This window comes from Sphaeramia orbicularis, chromosome 4, assembly GCF_902148855.1.
Source record: "Sphaeramia orbicularis chromosome 4, fSphaOr1.1, whole genome shotgun sequence".
Taxonomy (NCBI): Eukaryota; Metazoa; Chordata; class Actinopteri; order Kurtiformes; family Apogonidae; genus Sphaeramia; species Sphaeramia orbicularis.
Genome location: NC_043960.1, coordinates 45,289,742 through 45,307,581, shown reverse-complemented (window position 1 = coordinate 45,307,581; position 17,840 = coordinate 45,289,742). Strand labels below are relative to the sequence as shown.

Below are 17,840 nucleotides of genomic sequence, written 5' to 3'. Positions count from 1 at the left end.
TTCAATGACATAATCGCATTATCTGAAGAATGCATTGATATATTTGCACCAAATTTATACTGTGCACGCATCATGGCATGGAGCAGAAGCCTATTGAAAATAAGTGACCTTGTCCTACTTTTTCAAGGTCAAATGGCCTTGTGCAGTTATAATATCTGAGTACTTTCACATATAAATATGTATGTAATAAGTTTTACACAAAGACAATCTAATCTAAATTATAGGGCAGTAACTTTCAACACAATCTTACACTGTATTTGGCCGAGTGCGCAGCACGTTATGTGTAATGATTAAAAGGGCTGTTGTGAAAGAAGAAAGGAAAATCAGGAAACAGGAAAGGAAAGTAGCAAGGAAAAAAATAAAAGAACTTTGGCTTTTAAGACAACTTTCACGGTTATTTGAGTATGGATTTCTCAGTTTGTGAGTGAGTGTGTCTGTGTCTGTCAGATCTCCACAGAGAAAGCAAAGGACAGAGGCAGCATGATGGGACATGATGTGCATGAGTCTCAGCTTAGGTTTTAGTACATAAATATTCTATACAACCGTTTACCCACCAGCGTGACAGATAACCATTGAAGATTCACTCATCAAACAGCAGAAAATCTTCACACATTCGATCAGGTGTTTGCATATCATAGCATTGTTGTGCGTTTTTATTCTGAGAAGCTAAAAGTCATAAGGGCTCTCTGATTTGCAAGCTCCAGCTGATAGAAAGTTCACATTCACACCGAAGGCAAAATTCTTCTCGCTCATGTGTGACTCAGATATTTTTGTTATGAAAATGTGAACAGCACAAACCACATGGAATTTGATCGGCTCAGTTCTGATCTGGGTCACCTCCATGTGTGGTCTGAATTCATTCAGATACAGATCTGATTAGAATTCATGCTGTGCCAGTTTTATGTCACCCCCTATACATTTGTCAGTAATATGAATCCAAAAAAATAATTTGTAAGAATAAAACACTGACTTGGACCATTGCACAGTGACTATTTGTCAATACTTACATGAGATCAATAAATCTGAATTGACTAGTAAGGCTGGTAATATGAACATGACTGAAAACCAGTGTAATGAGATGGTGAAATGACACTAGTATTAGCATCACTTCCTGTTTTAAAAGGCAGTTTAAATAGAAATATGTTTTATGTGTGTTTTTACAGCCTGGACCCATGGTGACCCCAGAAAAGTGGTATATCCCACCGACAGCCACGGCCAGTTCTGTGGCCAGCAGGGGACCCCCAATGCGTAAGTGGAAAGTTTTTGCCTCATAGATTCTCATAGTGAAATAATTACATTCACCATTTTGTGTGTCAGCTTTCCATACTTATCTTTACACTCACAAAAGACTTGGACCACAGCACGATGAGACAGATTGTGATTAATTATAGCAAGCCTTACAACACAGTACACTCTCTATTTGCGTGTGTGTGTGTGCCTGTGTGTGTGTGTGTGTGTGTCCTTGCTGATAAAACATTCCAGAGTAATGGATTGAATCCTCCTAATCTGATTGCACTCTTTGTCTCCATCATTTGTCCCCACAGAAACAAAGCCATATTATTCTACTTCAACATGTTGAAATGTGCCAATCCTGCAGTTATAATTAACCTCCAGTGCCCTACAACCCAGGTGAGAGGCTGAATGAAGCGCCTTCTAGCAATTTTACATTGTTTATGTTCTTCTCCTACTATTTCTCCACACTTGACTGTGAGATTGATGGGCTTACTCATTAAGAGAATGTATTCCCTCCTCCAGCTCTGTGTCTCCAAGTGCCCTGACAGATTTGCCACTCTCCTCGATGTGCATAATACTGCTAACTGGGAATATTACAAGCAATTCTGCAAGCCGGGCTTTGACATTGGTAGTAAGGTAAGACTACATTTATATGTATATCTATTAAATGGGGTGACCATTCGTGCAGCTGTTATGGAGACACCTTAAGACTGCGAATTTTAAAGTATAACACCCATTTCTAAAAAAGTTGAGATATTTTCTATAACACAATATAACTTTTTTAATTTGCTTGAACCTTTATATAACTAACAAACTGTATTTCATAAATACAAGCAAATTGATATTTTGATGCCTGCGGCTCAGTCTGAAACATTAAGATGTTTTGAAGCAAATGAAAATTCTCTCTTGACGTTTGACACTAGTGTTAAGTCGATTCACGTTTGGACATACTTTTAAAACATCTTCCATTTTGTGTATATCCATTTGAACAGGAAAAACAGAGATTAGAAAACAATGACATCACACATCAATACACAGATGGATATGTGTGGTGTTTGCATGCTTTTATCATAGCATGTAACTTCCTCCATGGTTTTCTGGTTTAGCCCGCTATTAAAAACATATATGCAAGGTTACTTCTCCTGTCTTAAGTAAGGTACTTGTTCAGATCTGTAGTTGGTGGTTTGGATATGACCTTCAGTGGCAGTCTACTCTTTGTTGTGTGTGTACTGGGATTAGTTAAATGCAGAGGTTGAATTTCCCTGTGAGGAAAATAAATGTAAACTTTACTCATTTTACATGCTCCTGACACATCCTATACGTGTCATATAGGTGTATAAGTCAGTGTATTATGGGCAATAGATCAAGGTCCGGACAGACACATGCCCCAGTATTGTGGTAAAATCTATATAATATAAACAAGAAAGTCAACTTATTAAGTGTGAAATGTAACTTTTTGTGGCTGCACAACCTGCTCTTGCACTTGCTCAACTAAACTGACTAAAGGTACTAAATCCTCTGCATCTGATATATAAATATACCCAATATCATCTGAAGTCTGCTAGTCTATTATCTTTTATTGCACGGGGTGTTCAAAAAGGCTCGTAACAATTTAACAAATGTATTACAAAAGCAAATGAATAGACAAATCTGTGGAAATTATTGCAAAATGAAAAGTAGATATTGAAGGTTTTTTTTGTCTTTTTTAATTCACCTCTATATGGGCACCATTATTTGCACAAAGCACATCCAGACAGTACTGGATTTATTTCCATGTTCGGTTGTATCATAGCCTCATCAACGGCTTCAGTGATCTTTTGCTTCAGGTCATTGATGTCCCATGTCTATGTTCGATACACGATATCTTTAACATATAGACATACATAGAAAGAAATCCAGGGGAGTGATATCTGGTGAACAAGATGTCCAGGGGAGTTGGACCATCCCCACCGGTCTGGAAATGTTTGATTTAGGAACCCACCAACATGCAGTCCCCAATGTGGTGGTGCACCATCTACCTGGAAAATGCTGGTTGGTTGAAGGTCATCCAGCTGTGGTGCCACATATTCAGTCAGAAGGTCCAGGTAAACATTTGGAGTAATTGTTCTCTCGTTGAAGAAAAGTAGATCAAGGATTCAATTGCACGTGATCCCACAATGTGATTAAAAACTATAACCACTGAGGACATAGAACAAATCTGATTAACATGTCTCATCAATTGCTTTTATAATAAATTTTTAAAATTGTAAAGCGATTTTGTGGACACCCTGTATTTCAGAAAATGTTCCAACTTTTCTAGAAAGGTGGTTTGTTGTTTTGTTTATTTACCACAAATATTCATCAATCTGCAAATGCATCCGTTTTTTTCTGTACAGTCATTCTAAATGACAGCTCATCTGAATGTGCTGTAGACATCACAGGCCCACTGTGTCAGGTGGCAGCAGTTCAATGCCAGTGACGCTGATGATGTTCAAGCCTCATAAAGTGAGGTGGTGTGTGGGAGCGCCAAACTCAGTCATACTGTTTGAACTGAATCATTGATTTCCCCTCCTACATGATCTCAAGTTTGACAGAGTTACATCAGACAGGATTCAGTCCAACTGTTCAGCATCAATCACTGGGATATGGCTAAACCACACTAACCACTAAAACTTAAATATTGCTGAGGTAAACTTAACTTGTTCCTCTAAATAGGTAATGCTTGTGCTATAAAAGTCAGTCCTCCAGTAATTGCCTGCTTTATTTCTTTTTAGTCTGTTTCAGAGGTCTTAAGAGATGAAGACTGTCCATCGATGATTGTGCCAAGCAGACCTTGTATGTAAAACCTTATCACTTTAATAGCTTGTCCTATGTTTACCAAGGCATTAAGGCCCTTTTTAAAAAATGTCTTTCAGTTCTTCAGCGGTGCTTCCCTGATTTCCTTACAAGAAATGGAATTCTAACCGTAGCCAATCAGACTATCTTCAAAGATGGCAACAACAACCAGAGGAGTGTCACTGACCTCAAAGATGCTGCAAAGTAAGTCTCACCTCACTGCGGTTTTTATCTGTATCTTTGTTGTGTTATTGTTGTAGAGTGCCTGATACTACATGAGATCAAGGATATCCATTGTGTTTTAAAACTTTCATACGTTCAATAGGGCTGTCACTTCTGCACCCAGAGAGCTCTGGACAGATATTCAAGGGTAGGACTAGAGGGCATGTCACTGATGCCCAGGAATGTGTCCAAACACATTCAGAACCATTTGCATGTGTATTGCATGAACAGACAGCTTACCCTACCTACAAGTTCAAGAGGAGAACTTTAGGGGTTTCCACAGGCTTTCAACTGGCTGCTTTGTACTATAAATATATGCTCATTAGGCATTTACTTTAAAGCAGATACATCATGTATTTCAACTGAGGTGAAAATGCTAAACATGATTCCATGTTTGCCCTGATTTACCTTGAAATATAATGTGCTTTGGTGCTTTTCTCTTTGTAGCCAAGTTACCACCTTGCAGCAAGGAGCGGAAAGGTCTTATAAAATAATTAATGTAGCTTTTTAACTGTGCCTCAGCTGTAGTCGATCGCTGTGTCTAGACTAACCCTTTCACCTTTGCTGTTCATCATGCAGACTCTTCCCCTGTATCCATCCAACCTGCTGTAGTGGACAGCAGTTGGAACGGATTAATGACAGTGTTTGTGGCATATACTGTAGCTACCTCATAATATGAAGTCAACCACTTCATGTATTGACCAGGTCTGTGTTGGATGAAGTCAGAGTGATGTAGTGCCCCCTGGTGGTCAGTATATTTTCTCCCTTAAAGTAGATGTAAATGCTGGGTATGATCCAAACGTTTCCTCTCTTTCGGACAGAGTTTCCTTGACCTTTAAGAGGCTAAATAAGTGCTTTTCATCATGATCAAGTTGTTTTTCTCAAGAATGTTTTCAATGCTATGTCCGTCCCTTTGAAAATCCTCCTTTACCCCTCCTCTGTGTAGTTTAGAGGTTTTTCTAAGTCACAGGGAAGTCAATCTGCAGTCAAGTCTCGCAGTAGTCGTCTGCTCTTTGATACTCATTGTGAATTTTTTCTTCAATTGTTTTTCAAAGGCAAGTGAAGCTTGTGAGTTGAGTGTCTCCTGTCCTGTGCCACTGTATTAGCCCTGACGTGGAAACAGTCAGATGAAACTTTTATAATACTCTTACATCATGTTTATAGTGCAGCAAAATACCATTGTTGCATATATGTCAGATTATTTGTTTGTAATGGAGACATTTACCTAATCTGTGGGAGGGATTTATTCTAAATGTGTATAAAAACATATGACAGGGCTGTTTTAATATAAATTCATTCAGACAGCAAATCAGGAAAAGCTTAAATATTTTAAATTATGAAACAAAATAGTCACGTACTTACGCTAACCTCTTCATTTTATGTGCTAATTCCCCCAGGTACACCTCTGTATCATATAAAGTAACACGCTACCATTACTTTAAACTGACCCCCATAGTGTGTGAACTGTTGCTCAGTACTGCTTCAGTAACACTAATGTTGTGTCATTGCTCTTTGATATTAAACTATAATAGAGCTGTGATCATCATTTTTGTTTGACACCAAGAACATTTAAGATAAATTACGTTTTCTGAAAACCGTAATGAACTAAATGAAGTGGCATAACCAAACAGTCACAACCCCCCTCAATTTTTTGTTATTTTTTCTCATCATCTTTTTCTTTTTCTTACTTTTTTTCTCATCTTACCTTGTTCTGTCACAGAGGAATCAACAGTCTACTAAATGCCAAAGAAGTCGGCATGAAGATCTTTGAGGATTATGCAAGTTCCTGGTACTGGATCCTGATGTAAGAATAGTTCCCTATAAATTGTTGGGTGGGAGACTACTGAATAATTTTTTTTACTGTCTTCATTTCTCAAAGGATTTGATCTGTACTGTATGAACATGTTTGTGTTTCTGTGTGTTGGTGCAGTGGTCTGGTGATAACCATGGTGGTCAGTCTACTCTTTATCTTACTGCTGCGCTTCACTGCTGGTGTCCTCCTGTGGCTTATTATCTTTGGCGTCATCGGTGTGATTGGCTATGGTGAGTTTGCACTAGTGTTGAAGTCAAGATCACATAAACTGAGACCAAGACATCACAGAGACCAGGGGGTAATAGGACTGAGACAAGACCTTGAGAACTTGCAAACCTGAGACTTAGAAATCAATAGAAGTCAGGATCAAGGACGTTTTTACACCTTGAATTTCAAAGTAATGTCTGACGCAAGGATTATAGTTTTTAGCTCATAGCTGAGAGGCCATGAGCTATTGTGAAGGCGCTGTGTCCGGTCTCATCTTTGTCTTTGTCGTCATTGTTGTCTTCGTTAGCAATTTCTTCAAACATCTTCTTTGATGAAGCTACTGGCACATACATTTCAAATTTTATTTGTAGCTTCTTTGGGACAATGTCTCCAAAGTTTGTTAAAAGTTTTGAGAAATTTAGTTTGATTTATTTTTTTTGAATTATTGAAATATAAAAAAATGCCTTTACTTATAATGGGTCATATTTTGATACTTATAAAATGGAAATGGTTACAGATATCAATATAGTTACTCTTGATCACTGATAGGAAGTCATGTATGGGCTTTCATTCAGTTACCCTCCAGTGAAAGTACCACCCATCAACACCACAGAACTCTAACATAGCAGCAGAACCTGACAACCTCATAAATTCAACTTGTTATAAATTCTTGATAGAACCTGCTGTTGAGCAACAGGGACATTGGTCCTATTTTTTTAGCTTGTACTGCATCTTGCGTATTTGACATAGATTGGTTTACAGACATGCCAGCTTCGGATGTTAGCATGTAATCTGGTTTACGTTTACCTTTTTTGGCCTTCTGCTTCTTCTTTTTTTTTTTTTTTTGTGTAGTTTGTTTTGGTGTTTTTTTGTTGTTTTTTTTTATTATGGACGTTACAACCCTAGCTTAACTTCCTTTAACTGGTCCAAAAGTCTTAACATCCAAAACATGTTTCAGTGCTGTAAAGACCGACTGTTATGTTTTTGATCAAACTAAAAAGTTGTGGACCAAATGAGAATGGTGTAAACATGTTCCAAGACCTGACCAGATCCAGAACAAGGGTATTATGGCAAAAAATTACACAAGATTATGATTAATATTGTATAAAGCTATAGTTCAGCAATTACGCTTCAACCAATTAATTTTTATGAAAAGTTTGGGTTAAGCGGGAGATTGCTTACATTAGCTAGCTTTGCTTGCTAGAATTTCCATATTAATGTGTGTTTTGTTGTGTTTGGACACTGTTGTCTAGTTGCCAAATTGGTTCGATGGATTTCTTCTCCAGCCACAGTGTCTTTGCAGGAAATTTCAAATGAGTTAGAAATAAGTGGATAGTAGTGGTTGCATTCGGATTATAATGTTTTACATCAACATCATAATAAGAATGTAAACACATGAGTCTGAGACAAAGATGAGACTGAGTTAAAGTACTCTGGTTTCTGAGACGTGACAATGACCTCCAAAGAGTGGTATTCAAACCAAAACTAATCTTATGTACTGTAATGGTAATTTCACATATATTTTATATTGCATATAAGATTGTTTGAACTCTGAACTCTGTATTATATGAGACTGGGTTTATTCCTGTTAGACACATAGTTGTTTTGTACTCTGTGTTTGGTCTGTTTGGTCAAGGACACATGGACACCTGTGTTCGAGAAGAGGTGCTTTCTCACAGAAGTTTCTCATAGAACTTATATCTTCCTGTACTCCCAGACATTCCAGCCTGGCACAGACTTTTTTTGTTAGTTTCACATAAGAGACAAGAGACATGACAGACTGTAATCTTTGCACACTCCTGCAGACAGCTTTCGCCTCTGTATGATCTGTACCTTGTAGCTTCAATTAAAATACACAGAAAGACACTGATCGTCTAATGACCATTTTTTTATTCTGAGGACGAATAAGCAGAGTATTCTGTTTTTTTCCACAACAGTACTACACTACTGCTATATGCAAATTATATACTCGTTCTGGTTGTGGTTAAACATAGCACACAAGGCAGAACTGATACCATCTTAATTGAATAACATGTGGGAGGGAATGACTTGGTTTTCACATGTGACTTTAACTACTTTGCAGTGAGCTGTTCTGTTGTCATGGTAAACTGTAACAGATTTAGATGGCTTTGACCCTATCGGCTTCTCGGTTTTATTCTCACTTTTTTCTCTTTCTCTCTGTGTTGTTCAGGTATATGGCATTGCTACTGGGAGTACAGTGCCCTGAGTGGAAAGCCAGGTGCTAATATCACCATCTCTGATATCGGCTTCCAGACGGACTTCAATGTTTACCTTCAGCTCAGCCAGACGTGGCTCATCTTCAGTATGTTTACAGCCATAACCATAGCTTTATGTGACACGTGGTGTTTCATAGAGCTCAGTTTCTTTATTCAGTTTGCAGTACTTTGAATGGATGGAGTTTTGCTTGTGATTATCACAGTGGAGCTGAAACCCAAACCCTAACACAGTGGATTGTTTAGCATATACAGAACCATAATTGCCATCTTTCTAGTCTCTACTGTTGAAAAATATAACACCAAATAAAACTTTAAATGCTAAAGAAACCTGTTACACCTGCCATATGTTTATTCATCTGTTTCGTAGTGAGTGCACTTTCTGTGATTGAGGCCATCATTCTGATTGTGCTGGTGTATCTGAGGACAAGGCTGCGCATTGCAATCGCATTACTCAAAGAGGGAAGCAAGTAAGTACCAATAACCGCTGTGTTGTCATTGTAAAATATAGTACAATTGAACTTGTGTGATTTGTCTATTTTTTAGGGCCATCAGCTACATTATGTCCACGCTCTTCTACCCCATCATCACCTTTTTGCTTTTGGCCATCTGCATCGCTTACTGGGCCGTCACCGCAGTGTATCCTTCTATGTGCTGCTACATCAAGAAAGAGGTTTACTCTGAATACACAAAACCTGCTCATGCCCTGGAATCGGTATATGTTTACACCTATTTAGTCACAACATCATATAAACACCAGTATACCTAACAGTGCTGTTGTAGTTCAAATAGAATAGAATAGAATAGAATAGAATAGAATAGAATAGGCTTTATTGTCATTACACCAGTTGTGCAACAAACTTGCAGGTGGTCTCTGCCAGCGACTGTACACCTATGTCTAAATAACAACACAAAAGATACAGACATATATTCAAAAATGTAAAATATAATATAGCCTGCAATCGAAAATATGTGCAAACAAATGGTGCCAGGCACAACAAGCCCCGCCCCTCACATGTATTGTAGCTTATTTTGGCATCGATCCAGCTGATGTCATTATGTCTGTGTGTGTGCTGATGTCAGCATATCAATTGCCACTATATATGTGCCAAGTTTGAAGTAAATTGAAACAAAATTGATGTTTTTATAGACATATGAAATTTCGGGCATTATAAGTAAATGGGAGAGAAAAAAAAAGATGTAAAAAATTCATTAAAAATTGTAACTTTGACCTACTTTTCCCAAAATGTAATCACACCTATTTTTGGTCACTGGCAATCTATAAACTTAATTTGGTATGAATTCAACCAATACTTTCGCTGCTACATACATTTGAAATTTTTGCCCGTTATAAGTAAATGGGGGAAAAAAAAGATTTGAAAAATTCATAAAAAATGCAAAGTTTGACCAACTGTTTCCAAAATGTAATGAGATCTATTCTGGGGCACTGGCAATCTATAAACCAAATTTGGTATGAATTCAACCAAAGTTTTGCTGCTAGAGTGTTAACAAACAAACAAACAAACAGTACCAAAAACAATACCCCTTGCCTCTTTTTTTTTTTTTTGGGGGGGGGGGGGGGGGGGGCTGAGGGTTGATTAGAGATGTACTGTATGAAAGGGTAAACATTTTTAAATATAAAAGTAGTATAAAAATGCAAATGTAACAGTGTAAACATACATGTACCAGTGTAAACAGTGCAATGAGTAAAGCTGATGAATGTATAGAGAGCTGATGATGTGATACATATTATACATATTAACAAGCTGTTCTTGTGACTTATGTTTTATAATTGTTATGTAGACATACACATCATGCAGCTTGGAGAAATGAGGTGGCACTACAGGTATTTGTATAAATCTTATTTAATTGTTTTGTCTATTAGTTCCCTTCACATTGTCCTTGACTGGTCTGCCTTCAGCTCCTTGGCGTCATCTGGTGACGCCGTCTACAAGGTCATGTCTAGTGACGGTAAATGCATGTACGACAACATCACATGCAATCCTCAGGTTAGCCCCAGAGCATTTTTTACTTAATCAATCATATTTACTGAATGAATACCTCACTTTGTGACAGTGATTTTTGTATTTCTTGGTTTTCTAACCCCTCTAGCCGCTCTACGCTCTGTGAAATATTCCTCTGTTAGATTTTCTTATCACACTTCATTGTGATCAATCAAAGTAACTGTATAAGCGTCTCTTTACTGTGGTAACTGGCAGCAGGGTGTGTGATAAGTGTTAAAATCAATGGGCAGTGATGTAAATAGTGTGAGTATTATTAAGCAAGATTGCCTGACATTTATAAAACGCTGACAGATGCCATCCATGGTTTTTGTAAGATAAAAAGCTGTTTATGTGCTGCATAGTTAGGCAGCCTTTTTCAAAGCACTACATTAGGTTATTATTCATAAATGTGCAAAATAGGAAGAGAACTAAAGTAAAGTGACACTGATATTTGCATTTAAGTTGTTAAACTTGTTAGAGAGGTGTCTGGCTTTTCCCTAGTTTTAGTGGCTGTGGTTTCTCAGGTCTTTTCCCTATTTTTCTGGAAAATTTCACACCAAGGCAAACCCTGTGTAGAGCATTGCAGGTAAAGGTTGCAGTAGTGTGAACTGGTCTGTCTCAGTCTGCCTCACGCTGACTGATGTTGTCTTCAAATCAACACTGGCAGGTTATAGAAGGTAGCATTACATAGTGTGTGAACCACGACCGTATCAGCTGTTCCTCCATGGTTGGTGTTTTCTCTACTTATTGGAGGTGACACAAAGTCTTCTTAACAGAACTGCTCTAAGAATAGGTGTCAGAACCTCTCAAGCTTCTTGTTTTGATGTTTTAGCCATTTCACCAATACCAGAAATGTAACTGTGGTAAATAAATCTCATTCACACTTTAAGATGCAACAAGTAACATCTGGATACCACAAAGCCTGGGATTACTTTCATGGGAAGACCAAGAACATTTGACCTTTTGCAAAAACAAATGGCTTAAGTGCTGCACCGAAACTATTATGATTATGAATGTATCATGAATGTTATGGAAATGTTACTACTGCCAGCTACACTACCATCATCATCTTCATTATTGTCTTTTTTTAGAATTTCTCTCAGACCAACGTTACCAAAGTGTGCCCAGGCTCAAAGTGCATGTTTGCCTTCTACGGTGGGGAGAGTGTGTACCACAGCTATGTCCTAGTCCTCCAGTTCTGCAACCTGTTTGTGTTTCTATGGCTGGTCAACTTCACCATCGCCCTGGGGCAGTGCACCCTGGCGGGGGCCTTCGCATCCTACTACTGGGCCTTGAGGAAGCCGGATGACATCCCTAACTGCCCCCTATACTCCTCCTTTAGCAGAGCCATACGGTAGGTAGCTGTATGGAGGAGGACAATGATGCTGCAACAGTAAAGTGTGTGTGTGTGTGTGTGTGTGTTTCAGATGGTCAGCTTGTGTTTGTGTGTTTTTCAGGTATCACACAGGTTCCATTGCCTTCGGTTCTCTGGTCCTCGCTATAGTGCAGATGGTACGAATTACGCTGGAGTACCTGGATCGCAAACTGAAAGGTAAATTTTTTTTTTAACAATATGTTTATTAAACTTTAGTGTACATATTAAACATTCAGTATTCATTTGCACAGTGTTGTTTGGAAATAAAATACATAGTCTGTACCCCAATCCACTCAGAACACTATTTCACTCTCTTATGCCGCGTTTCCGCTACATGCAACCAGCTCAACTCAATTCGGGTACCAGGTACTATTCCTGGCGACCATTTCCACTACAGGATACTACTGTCTTTACAGTACCTGGACGTCATAGCGATGCGGCGCGTTAATTCCGTGTCGTCTGTTCAGAGAGTTGCTGATAAACTCGCTCGTTGCGTGTTGTCTCATCAAGATCTTGCTGAATTTTTACATCAGCCATCAAAGACTGAACCTCCTTGACCGACCATGGTGTAGTTTTGCGGGCTGTCATCATGTGGATTAACCTGCCGCTATATTTACTGGAAACTTCCACATCTGTTTTTTGTAAAACAGTGGGTCAATAGATATAGCAGCACCGGACAACTCTCTGACCAGTCAGTGGTCTGCAGTGCTTACATGTCACATTTTAGTATCTGGTCCCCAGTCTTAGAACCTCAGCAGGGGTGATACAAAAAAACTAGCACCGGGTACCAGATTCCAGGTCCTTTTTCATAATGGAACCGCAAAAAGGCAGAGTGAAGTCGAGTCGAGCCGATACCACGTAGTGGAAACGCAGCATTACTCTCAGTGTAAAAGAAAAGAAATGTCAAATACACAGGATAAATACAAATATTATATATATTCAAATACAAACATATATGGTACCTTAATTTTTATATTTTACTATACATTGCAGGAGAAAATAAAACAAAACTAGAAAAGCACTCGGAGAGCACAGACCTCCGCCAAGGCAGATCAGTCCCCCCTCCCATCACCACCAAAATGTAATCATTTGTTCCTTGTGCCAGTATCAACATTTCCTGAAAATTTCATCCAAATCATCCATAACTTTTTGAGGTATCTTGCTAACAGTCAGACAAACAAACAACCCCCCCATCACCACCAAAATTTAATCATTTGTTTGTTGTGCCAGTATCAACATTTCCTGAACATTTCATGAAAATCCGTCCATTACTTTTTGACTTATCTTACTAACAAACAGAAAGACAAACCCAGATGAAAACATAACCTCTGCCATTTCACTTGACGGAGGTAAAAATAACTTTCAGATGTCGTTCACTTTCAAACACCACAGAGCAAAAATGATACTACCATAATACAGTACAGTGGTGCCTACAGTATTTTGTCCTACATTTCCTGTAATATTTGTCCAATATCTGTTTTATTAATAAACTATATAAAAGGTTTCCAGGTACCTTCACATACTTCTACTTTATTTTTAAGAATATATGTTATTTTCTCCAGACACATACATTATGCTGTAGTATTAAACCAATCACCTACTGTAGCTGGATCTGACTTTTTCCACCATAGAGCTATCATCCTTATGGCCTGTAATACTGCAAAGTCTATGAATTTGTATTGTTAGAATTTCGAAAGGTACACATTAACTCTTTCAGATACTAATGTGACCCCTCCCACAGAATCATAATGGTTGATCTTATGTTTTCCAGGTTCTCAAAATAAACTCACTCGATTCCTGCTTTCCTGCCTCAAATGCTGTTTCTGGTGCCTGGAACATTTCATCAAGTTTGTAAATAGAAATGCATACATAATGGTGAGTTATGGAACATCTGCTGTGTTAACTGTTAATTGGCCTGATGCGTACCTCGCTGCTTTATTATCCTCTAAGTAAGCATTTTCTATGGGGTTTTTTTGTTTGTTTTTGTTTTTTGGCTGGCAGATAGCAATATATGGGAAGAACTTCTGCTCCTCTGCCAAGGATGCATTCTTCCTCTTAATGAGGAACGTCCTTCGGTAAGTCCTTCCATATAGGCCTGCATTTAATCATTTCTTCTAGACATGTACTTAATGTAGTTGCTGAAGAGTAAAATGTTCAGATATTCATAGAAAAAAATTAGATTTAAAATTAACTATCATGTCAGGCTAACATTTTTTCAAAACTCCATATGCAGGTTAATGAATTATTCAGTTTTAATGTTCAAAGTGCCATCATGTATTTTATAGCATGTGCACTTTTGTAGATCTTTCAGGGGTCTGTCGGTCAGTGCATGGCAGTGTCTTTTCTCTTTTTCTCTGGTGACTGTGTTTCTCATCCACACTGTTTTTCTGCCTGTGTAGCGTGGCTGTCCTGGATAAGGTGACAGATTTTCTGCTGTTCTTGGGAAAACTGCTTATTTCAGGAAGTGTTGGTGAGTCTCGTGTCACCCACACTGTATGAAGTGCCATTAAACAGAGGCTCAGAAAGAACCTGTAAGAGATGCACAATGAGATATGTTCCAGAAATATTTCAGAGAATAAATAGATATGGCATACATTATACATTTACAGTTTATTGCATCATAACACGTGTTGAAATTTACAGCTTCGCATTTTCTCAGATTTGATGTTCTGATGCCCGGAACAATTGTCACAATTCTTTTCCTGTTGGTTTTAAAGGGGTCAAATTTTGCTAAACCCCCTTTTATTAGTCTTTGGTACATTTATTTGTGCACTTGGGGACTCTAACAGTTCAAAAAGTTTGAATTTGAACCCTCCATGTGCTGTAAAGCTATCTTTATATTCGTTTTGGCAAAAATCGAGTGGATTTCTACAACCTGTTTTAATTCCTTCTTAATTTGTTACGTCTATAACTAGTTACGTCACAACATTTGCACATATAAGGTCAAGACTTCTAACGAACGTTTCTCCGAACACACCATAATTGTTTGTCAGCAGCAGTGGTTGTAGTCCATACTGAAAATATGTCCAAACTTCGAGCCAATTACCTAAAATGTCCAGTTGTTGGTTGAACGGGACAGAACAGCACAGTCAACAACCTGGAGGGGGTGGGGCATGAAGTGGCTCATGTGCATTTAAAGGGCCAGCGCTCAAAACGACCTTTCTGGTGTCATTACTCAGAAATAGGGTTCAAGATGGACCTGTGGAGTTGAATTAATGAAGAATTCAGACCCAAGCAGAGCATTTATAGTTTATGTAGACCACAGGGAAATGTTTGAAAATGCATAATTCCATTAAAAAAAAAGCAAAATATCACTCTTTTAAGTGGAAATATGCTCTTATTTGTATCCTCTCTTGTCTCATCCTTCAAACTGACCCGTATAAGCCTGATGAATATCTCAGGCTGTGTCAAGCCAAAAATCAACAAAAAAATACAAAATATCAGAAAAATTGTGAAATGCAACAAGGTCCCCTAAAGAGTTCTTCCATGAGACCCAGTGTTAATGTAGGAATTATAAATGGCAATAGTTTTGCAGTAATCACAAGAGTTAATACTTTGCTTTTATTTAGTTAAATTATGTTGTGTTTTTTCAGGTGTTCTTGCATTTTTCTTCTTCACTCGCAAAATACCACTTGTTCAAGAGGAGGTGCCGTCCCTCAATTACTACTGGATACCTCTTGTGGTAAGGAATGAAAGTGGAACAGCAGTAATACAGGCTGAGATTAATTGACTTGATCATCTGTTATTTTGTGACTTGGACTGAACAGACAAGACAAAGAGGCACAGATAATACCTTAAGCTCCTCTGAGTGTGATCTGGAGAAAGGCGGTAGGCTGCATTCAGGGTCCCAGCCAATAGGGAGTAAGACAAATCACAAGAAATCTAATCTTTTCACGTCTGATTTGAGACACTTCAGCACAGATACAGATCAGATACAGAGGTTTTTTTCTCTCTAATCTGATCAGTGATCAAACATGGCTTTAGATGGCAGATGTCAAACATATGGCCCGTGGGCAAAAACTGGCCCGCCAAAGGGTCCAATCCGGCCCGTGGGATGAATTTGTTAAATGCAAAAATGACACTGACAGTATTAACAATCAAGGGTGTTATGATCATTTTAGTTCACATACACACCATTATGATCTCAAGTGGATCAGACCAGTAAAATACTATCATAATAACCTCTAAATAATGAAAACTGCCAATTTTTCTCTTTGTTTTACTGTAAAAAAGTAAAATTACTAGGGCTGTTAAAATTAACACATTAACGCAGATTAGTCCATCGTCATGATTAATCTGATTAAAAATTTTTATGCAGTTAATTCATCTGACTCTGAACATCTCTGCCAACGCATTTGGGGCAGTTTGTCCAAGTAGAGTCAGTGTCACGCATGCACGAATGGGCAGTTGATCTGATCGTGACAGGTAGCAGAACCAACCCGTAAAGATGGAAGATGCCTCTGGAACTCGATCTTCGTGCTACCTCATCAGTATTTAATTGTGAACAAAATCAAAGATGTAATATTCAAAATTGTGCATAGATATTACCTTTCAAAAGCAAACATCTGTACTTTTTTCCCCAATATGAGTAACATTTGTTCATTCTGTGGCTGTGAGGGTGAAACTATTGAACATGTGTTTGTTGATTGTTTTCATGTTACTTCCTTATTGTTCCACTTACAAAAATATATTTCCCAAAAGATAAAAAAAAAATATTTTGCTGAGCAAATTTGAAATTCTTCTTATAGTCAGCAATCCAAATTTAGTGGCTAATGAAAAATATAGAATTAATCTAATCATTATTTTAGCAAAATATTATTTACACAAAATGATTTGGCAAAAAAATACACCCCCCTTCTACAAATTCAGAATAACAGATCTCAAAACTTATTGAAACAACATTGAAAATTTGAAAAAGAAAAACAATAAATTAATGAAAGCAATTAAATTGTATCATGAATTTAAATTTAATGTGTAGCAGACCCCTGAGTGTTGATTTATTATTTTCTTTTTATTTGTCTTTTGCTCTTGTCTCTTCTTTCATAGATCTGATCTATAAATGTGTCAGGTGAATATATCTTTTATTGTGTTTGTGTTTAGATTGTATGTGTAAGAATTGTTAATGAAACTTTCTAATAAAAAAAAAAATAAAAAAAAGATGGAAGACACTAAACAGCACGTTGGTCCTTTGGATGGGAAATTTAAGTACAAAAAAAACAGTGGTGGCTGCTTGTCTTTCAGAGAGGGTAAGCGCATTGTCAGCTTACATCAAAAAAAAAAAAGTCAAGTTATTTAAACATAAATTCGGCCCTCCGTTCCTTTTTAAGAAAATGGTCAGTGACCTTATCGTACCAGGTAAACAAGAAAACATTGAAATTATGTTAAATTGAAACAAGGAAGTACAATGAGTGTGTTTTATTTACAGTGCAAGAAATGAACAAGTCATTTCATAGTGGTTTCTCTCTCGATTTCGCAGCAGAATGCGCAACGGTATTAAACTGAACTCTGTCAAGTGAAGGAGTAGATCTCAAAATAGCCGGCAATCAAATGGGATTCAGCCTTTCGACTGATCCTCCAATCAGCACGTGGAAGCTAAGCGTCCAGCTTAGCCAAGGGCCCACAGCTCCATTCACCCCCAGAGACGCTGAGCGTCTGGGGGCGGGACGACATTGTGGCGTTTATCCAATTACCGTCCAGTTTTGAGGCAATGAAAAAAATTGTTCATTGAAGTCCCACTGAAGTGCATGGACACTGAGCTTCTACGGGCAAATGCATTGACCATAGATCGTATGAGAAAACTGTGTAACGGGAATGTATGAGAAGTGAACAACATCAAGTCCATTAATTTGTAATAAAGCTGATTCTGAACAAACTCGTCTTTGAGATGAACGTGTTCTAACACATTTGTAGTCAATGAAATGTCAACACAACCGTACATA

At 37.9% G+C, this 17,840-nt stretch overlaps 1 protein-coding gene across 5 annotated transcripts in view; it reads left to right on the top strand.

Moving 5' to 3' along the window:
- LOC115418380 (choline transporter-like protein 5-B) overlaps positions 1-17,840 on the top strand; it is a 50,320-nt gene that overhangs the window by 25,117 nt on the left and 7,363 nt on the right. For 2 of the 5 annotated variants that reach the window (XM_030132825.1, XM_030132824.1), the window contains exons 4-21: positions 1,164-1,248; positions 1,545-1,629; positions 1,756-1,869; positions 3,987-4,047; positions 4,128-4,251; positions 4,717-4,749; positions 5,990-6,073; positions 6,200-6,312; positions 8,481-8,612; positions 8,894-8,993; positions 9,070-9,162; positions 10,445-10,532; positions 11,618-11,880; positions 11,984-12,078; positions 13,673-13,776; positions 13,903-13,976; positions 14,301-14,371; positions 15,495-15,583. In XM_030132825.1, coding sequence (XP_029988685.1) covers positions 1,164-1,248; positions 1,545-1,629; positions 1,756-1,869; positions 3,987-4,047; positions 4,128-4,251; positions 4,717-4,749; positions 5,990-6,073; positions 6,200-6,312; positions 8,481-8,612; positions 8,894-8,993; positions 9,070-9,162; positions 10,445-10,532; positions 11,618-11,880; positions 11,984-12,078; positions 13,673-13,776; positions 13,903-13,976; positions 14,301-14,371; positions 15,495-15,583 — 1,808 coding nt within the window. Of the gene's footprint in view, positions 1-1,163; positions 1,249-1,544; positions 1,630-1,755; positions 1,870-3,986; positions 4,048-4,127; positions 4,252-4,372; positions 4,418-4,716; positions 4,750-5,989; positions 6,074-6,199; positions 6,313-8,480; positions 8,613-8,893; positions 8,994-9,069; positions 9,163-10,444; positions 10,533-11,617; positions 11,881-11,983; positions 12,079-13,672; positions 13,777-13,902; positions 13,977-14,300; positions 14,372-15,494; positions 15,584-17,840 lie in introns of all 5 variants that reach the window. The other 3 variants (XM_030132827.1, XM_030132826.1, XM_030132823.1) reach the window with 2 other exon arrangements.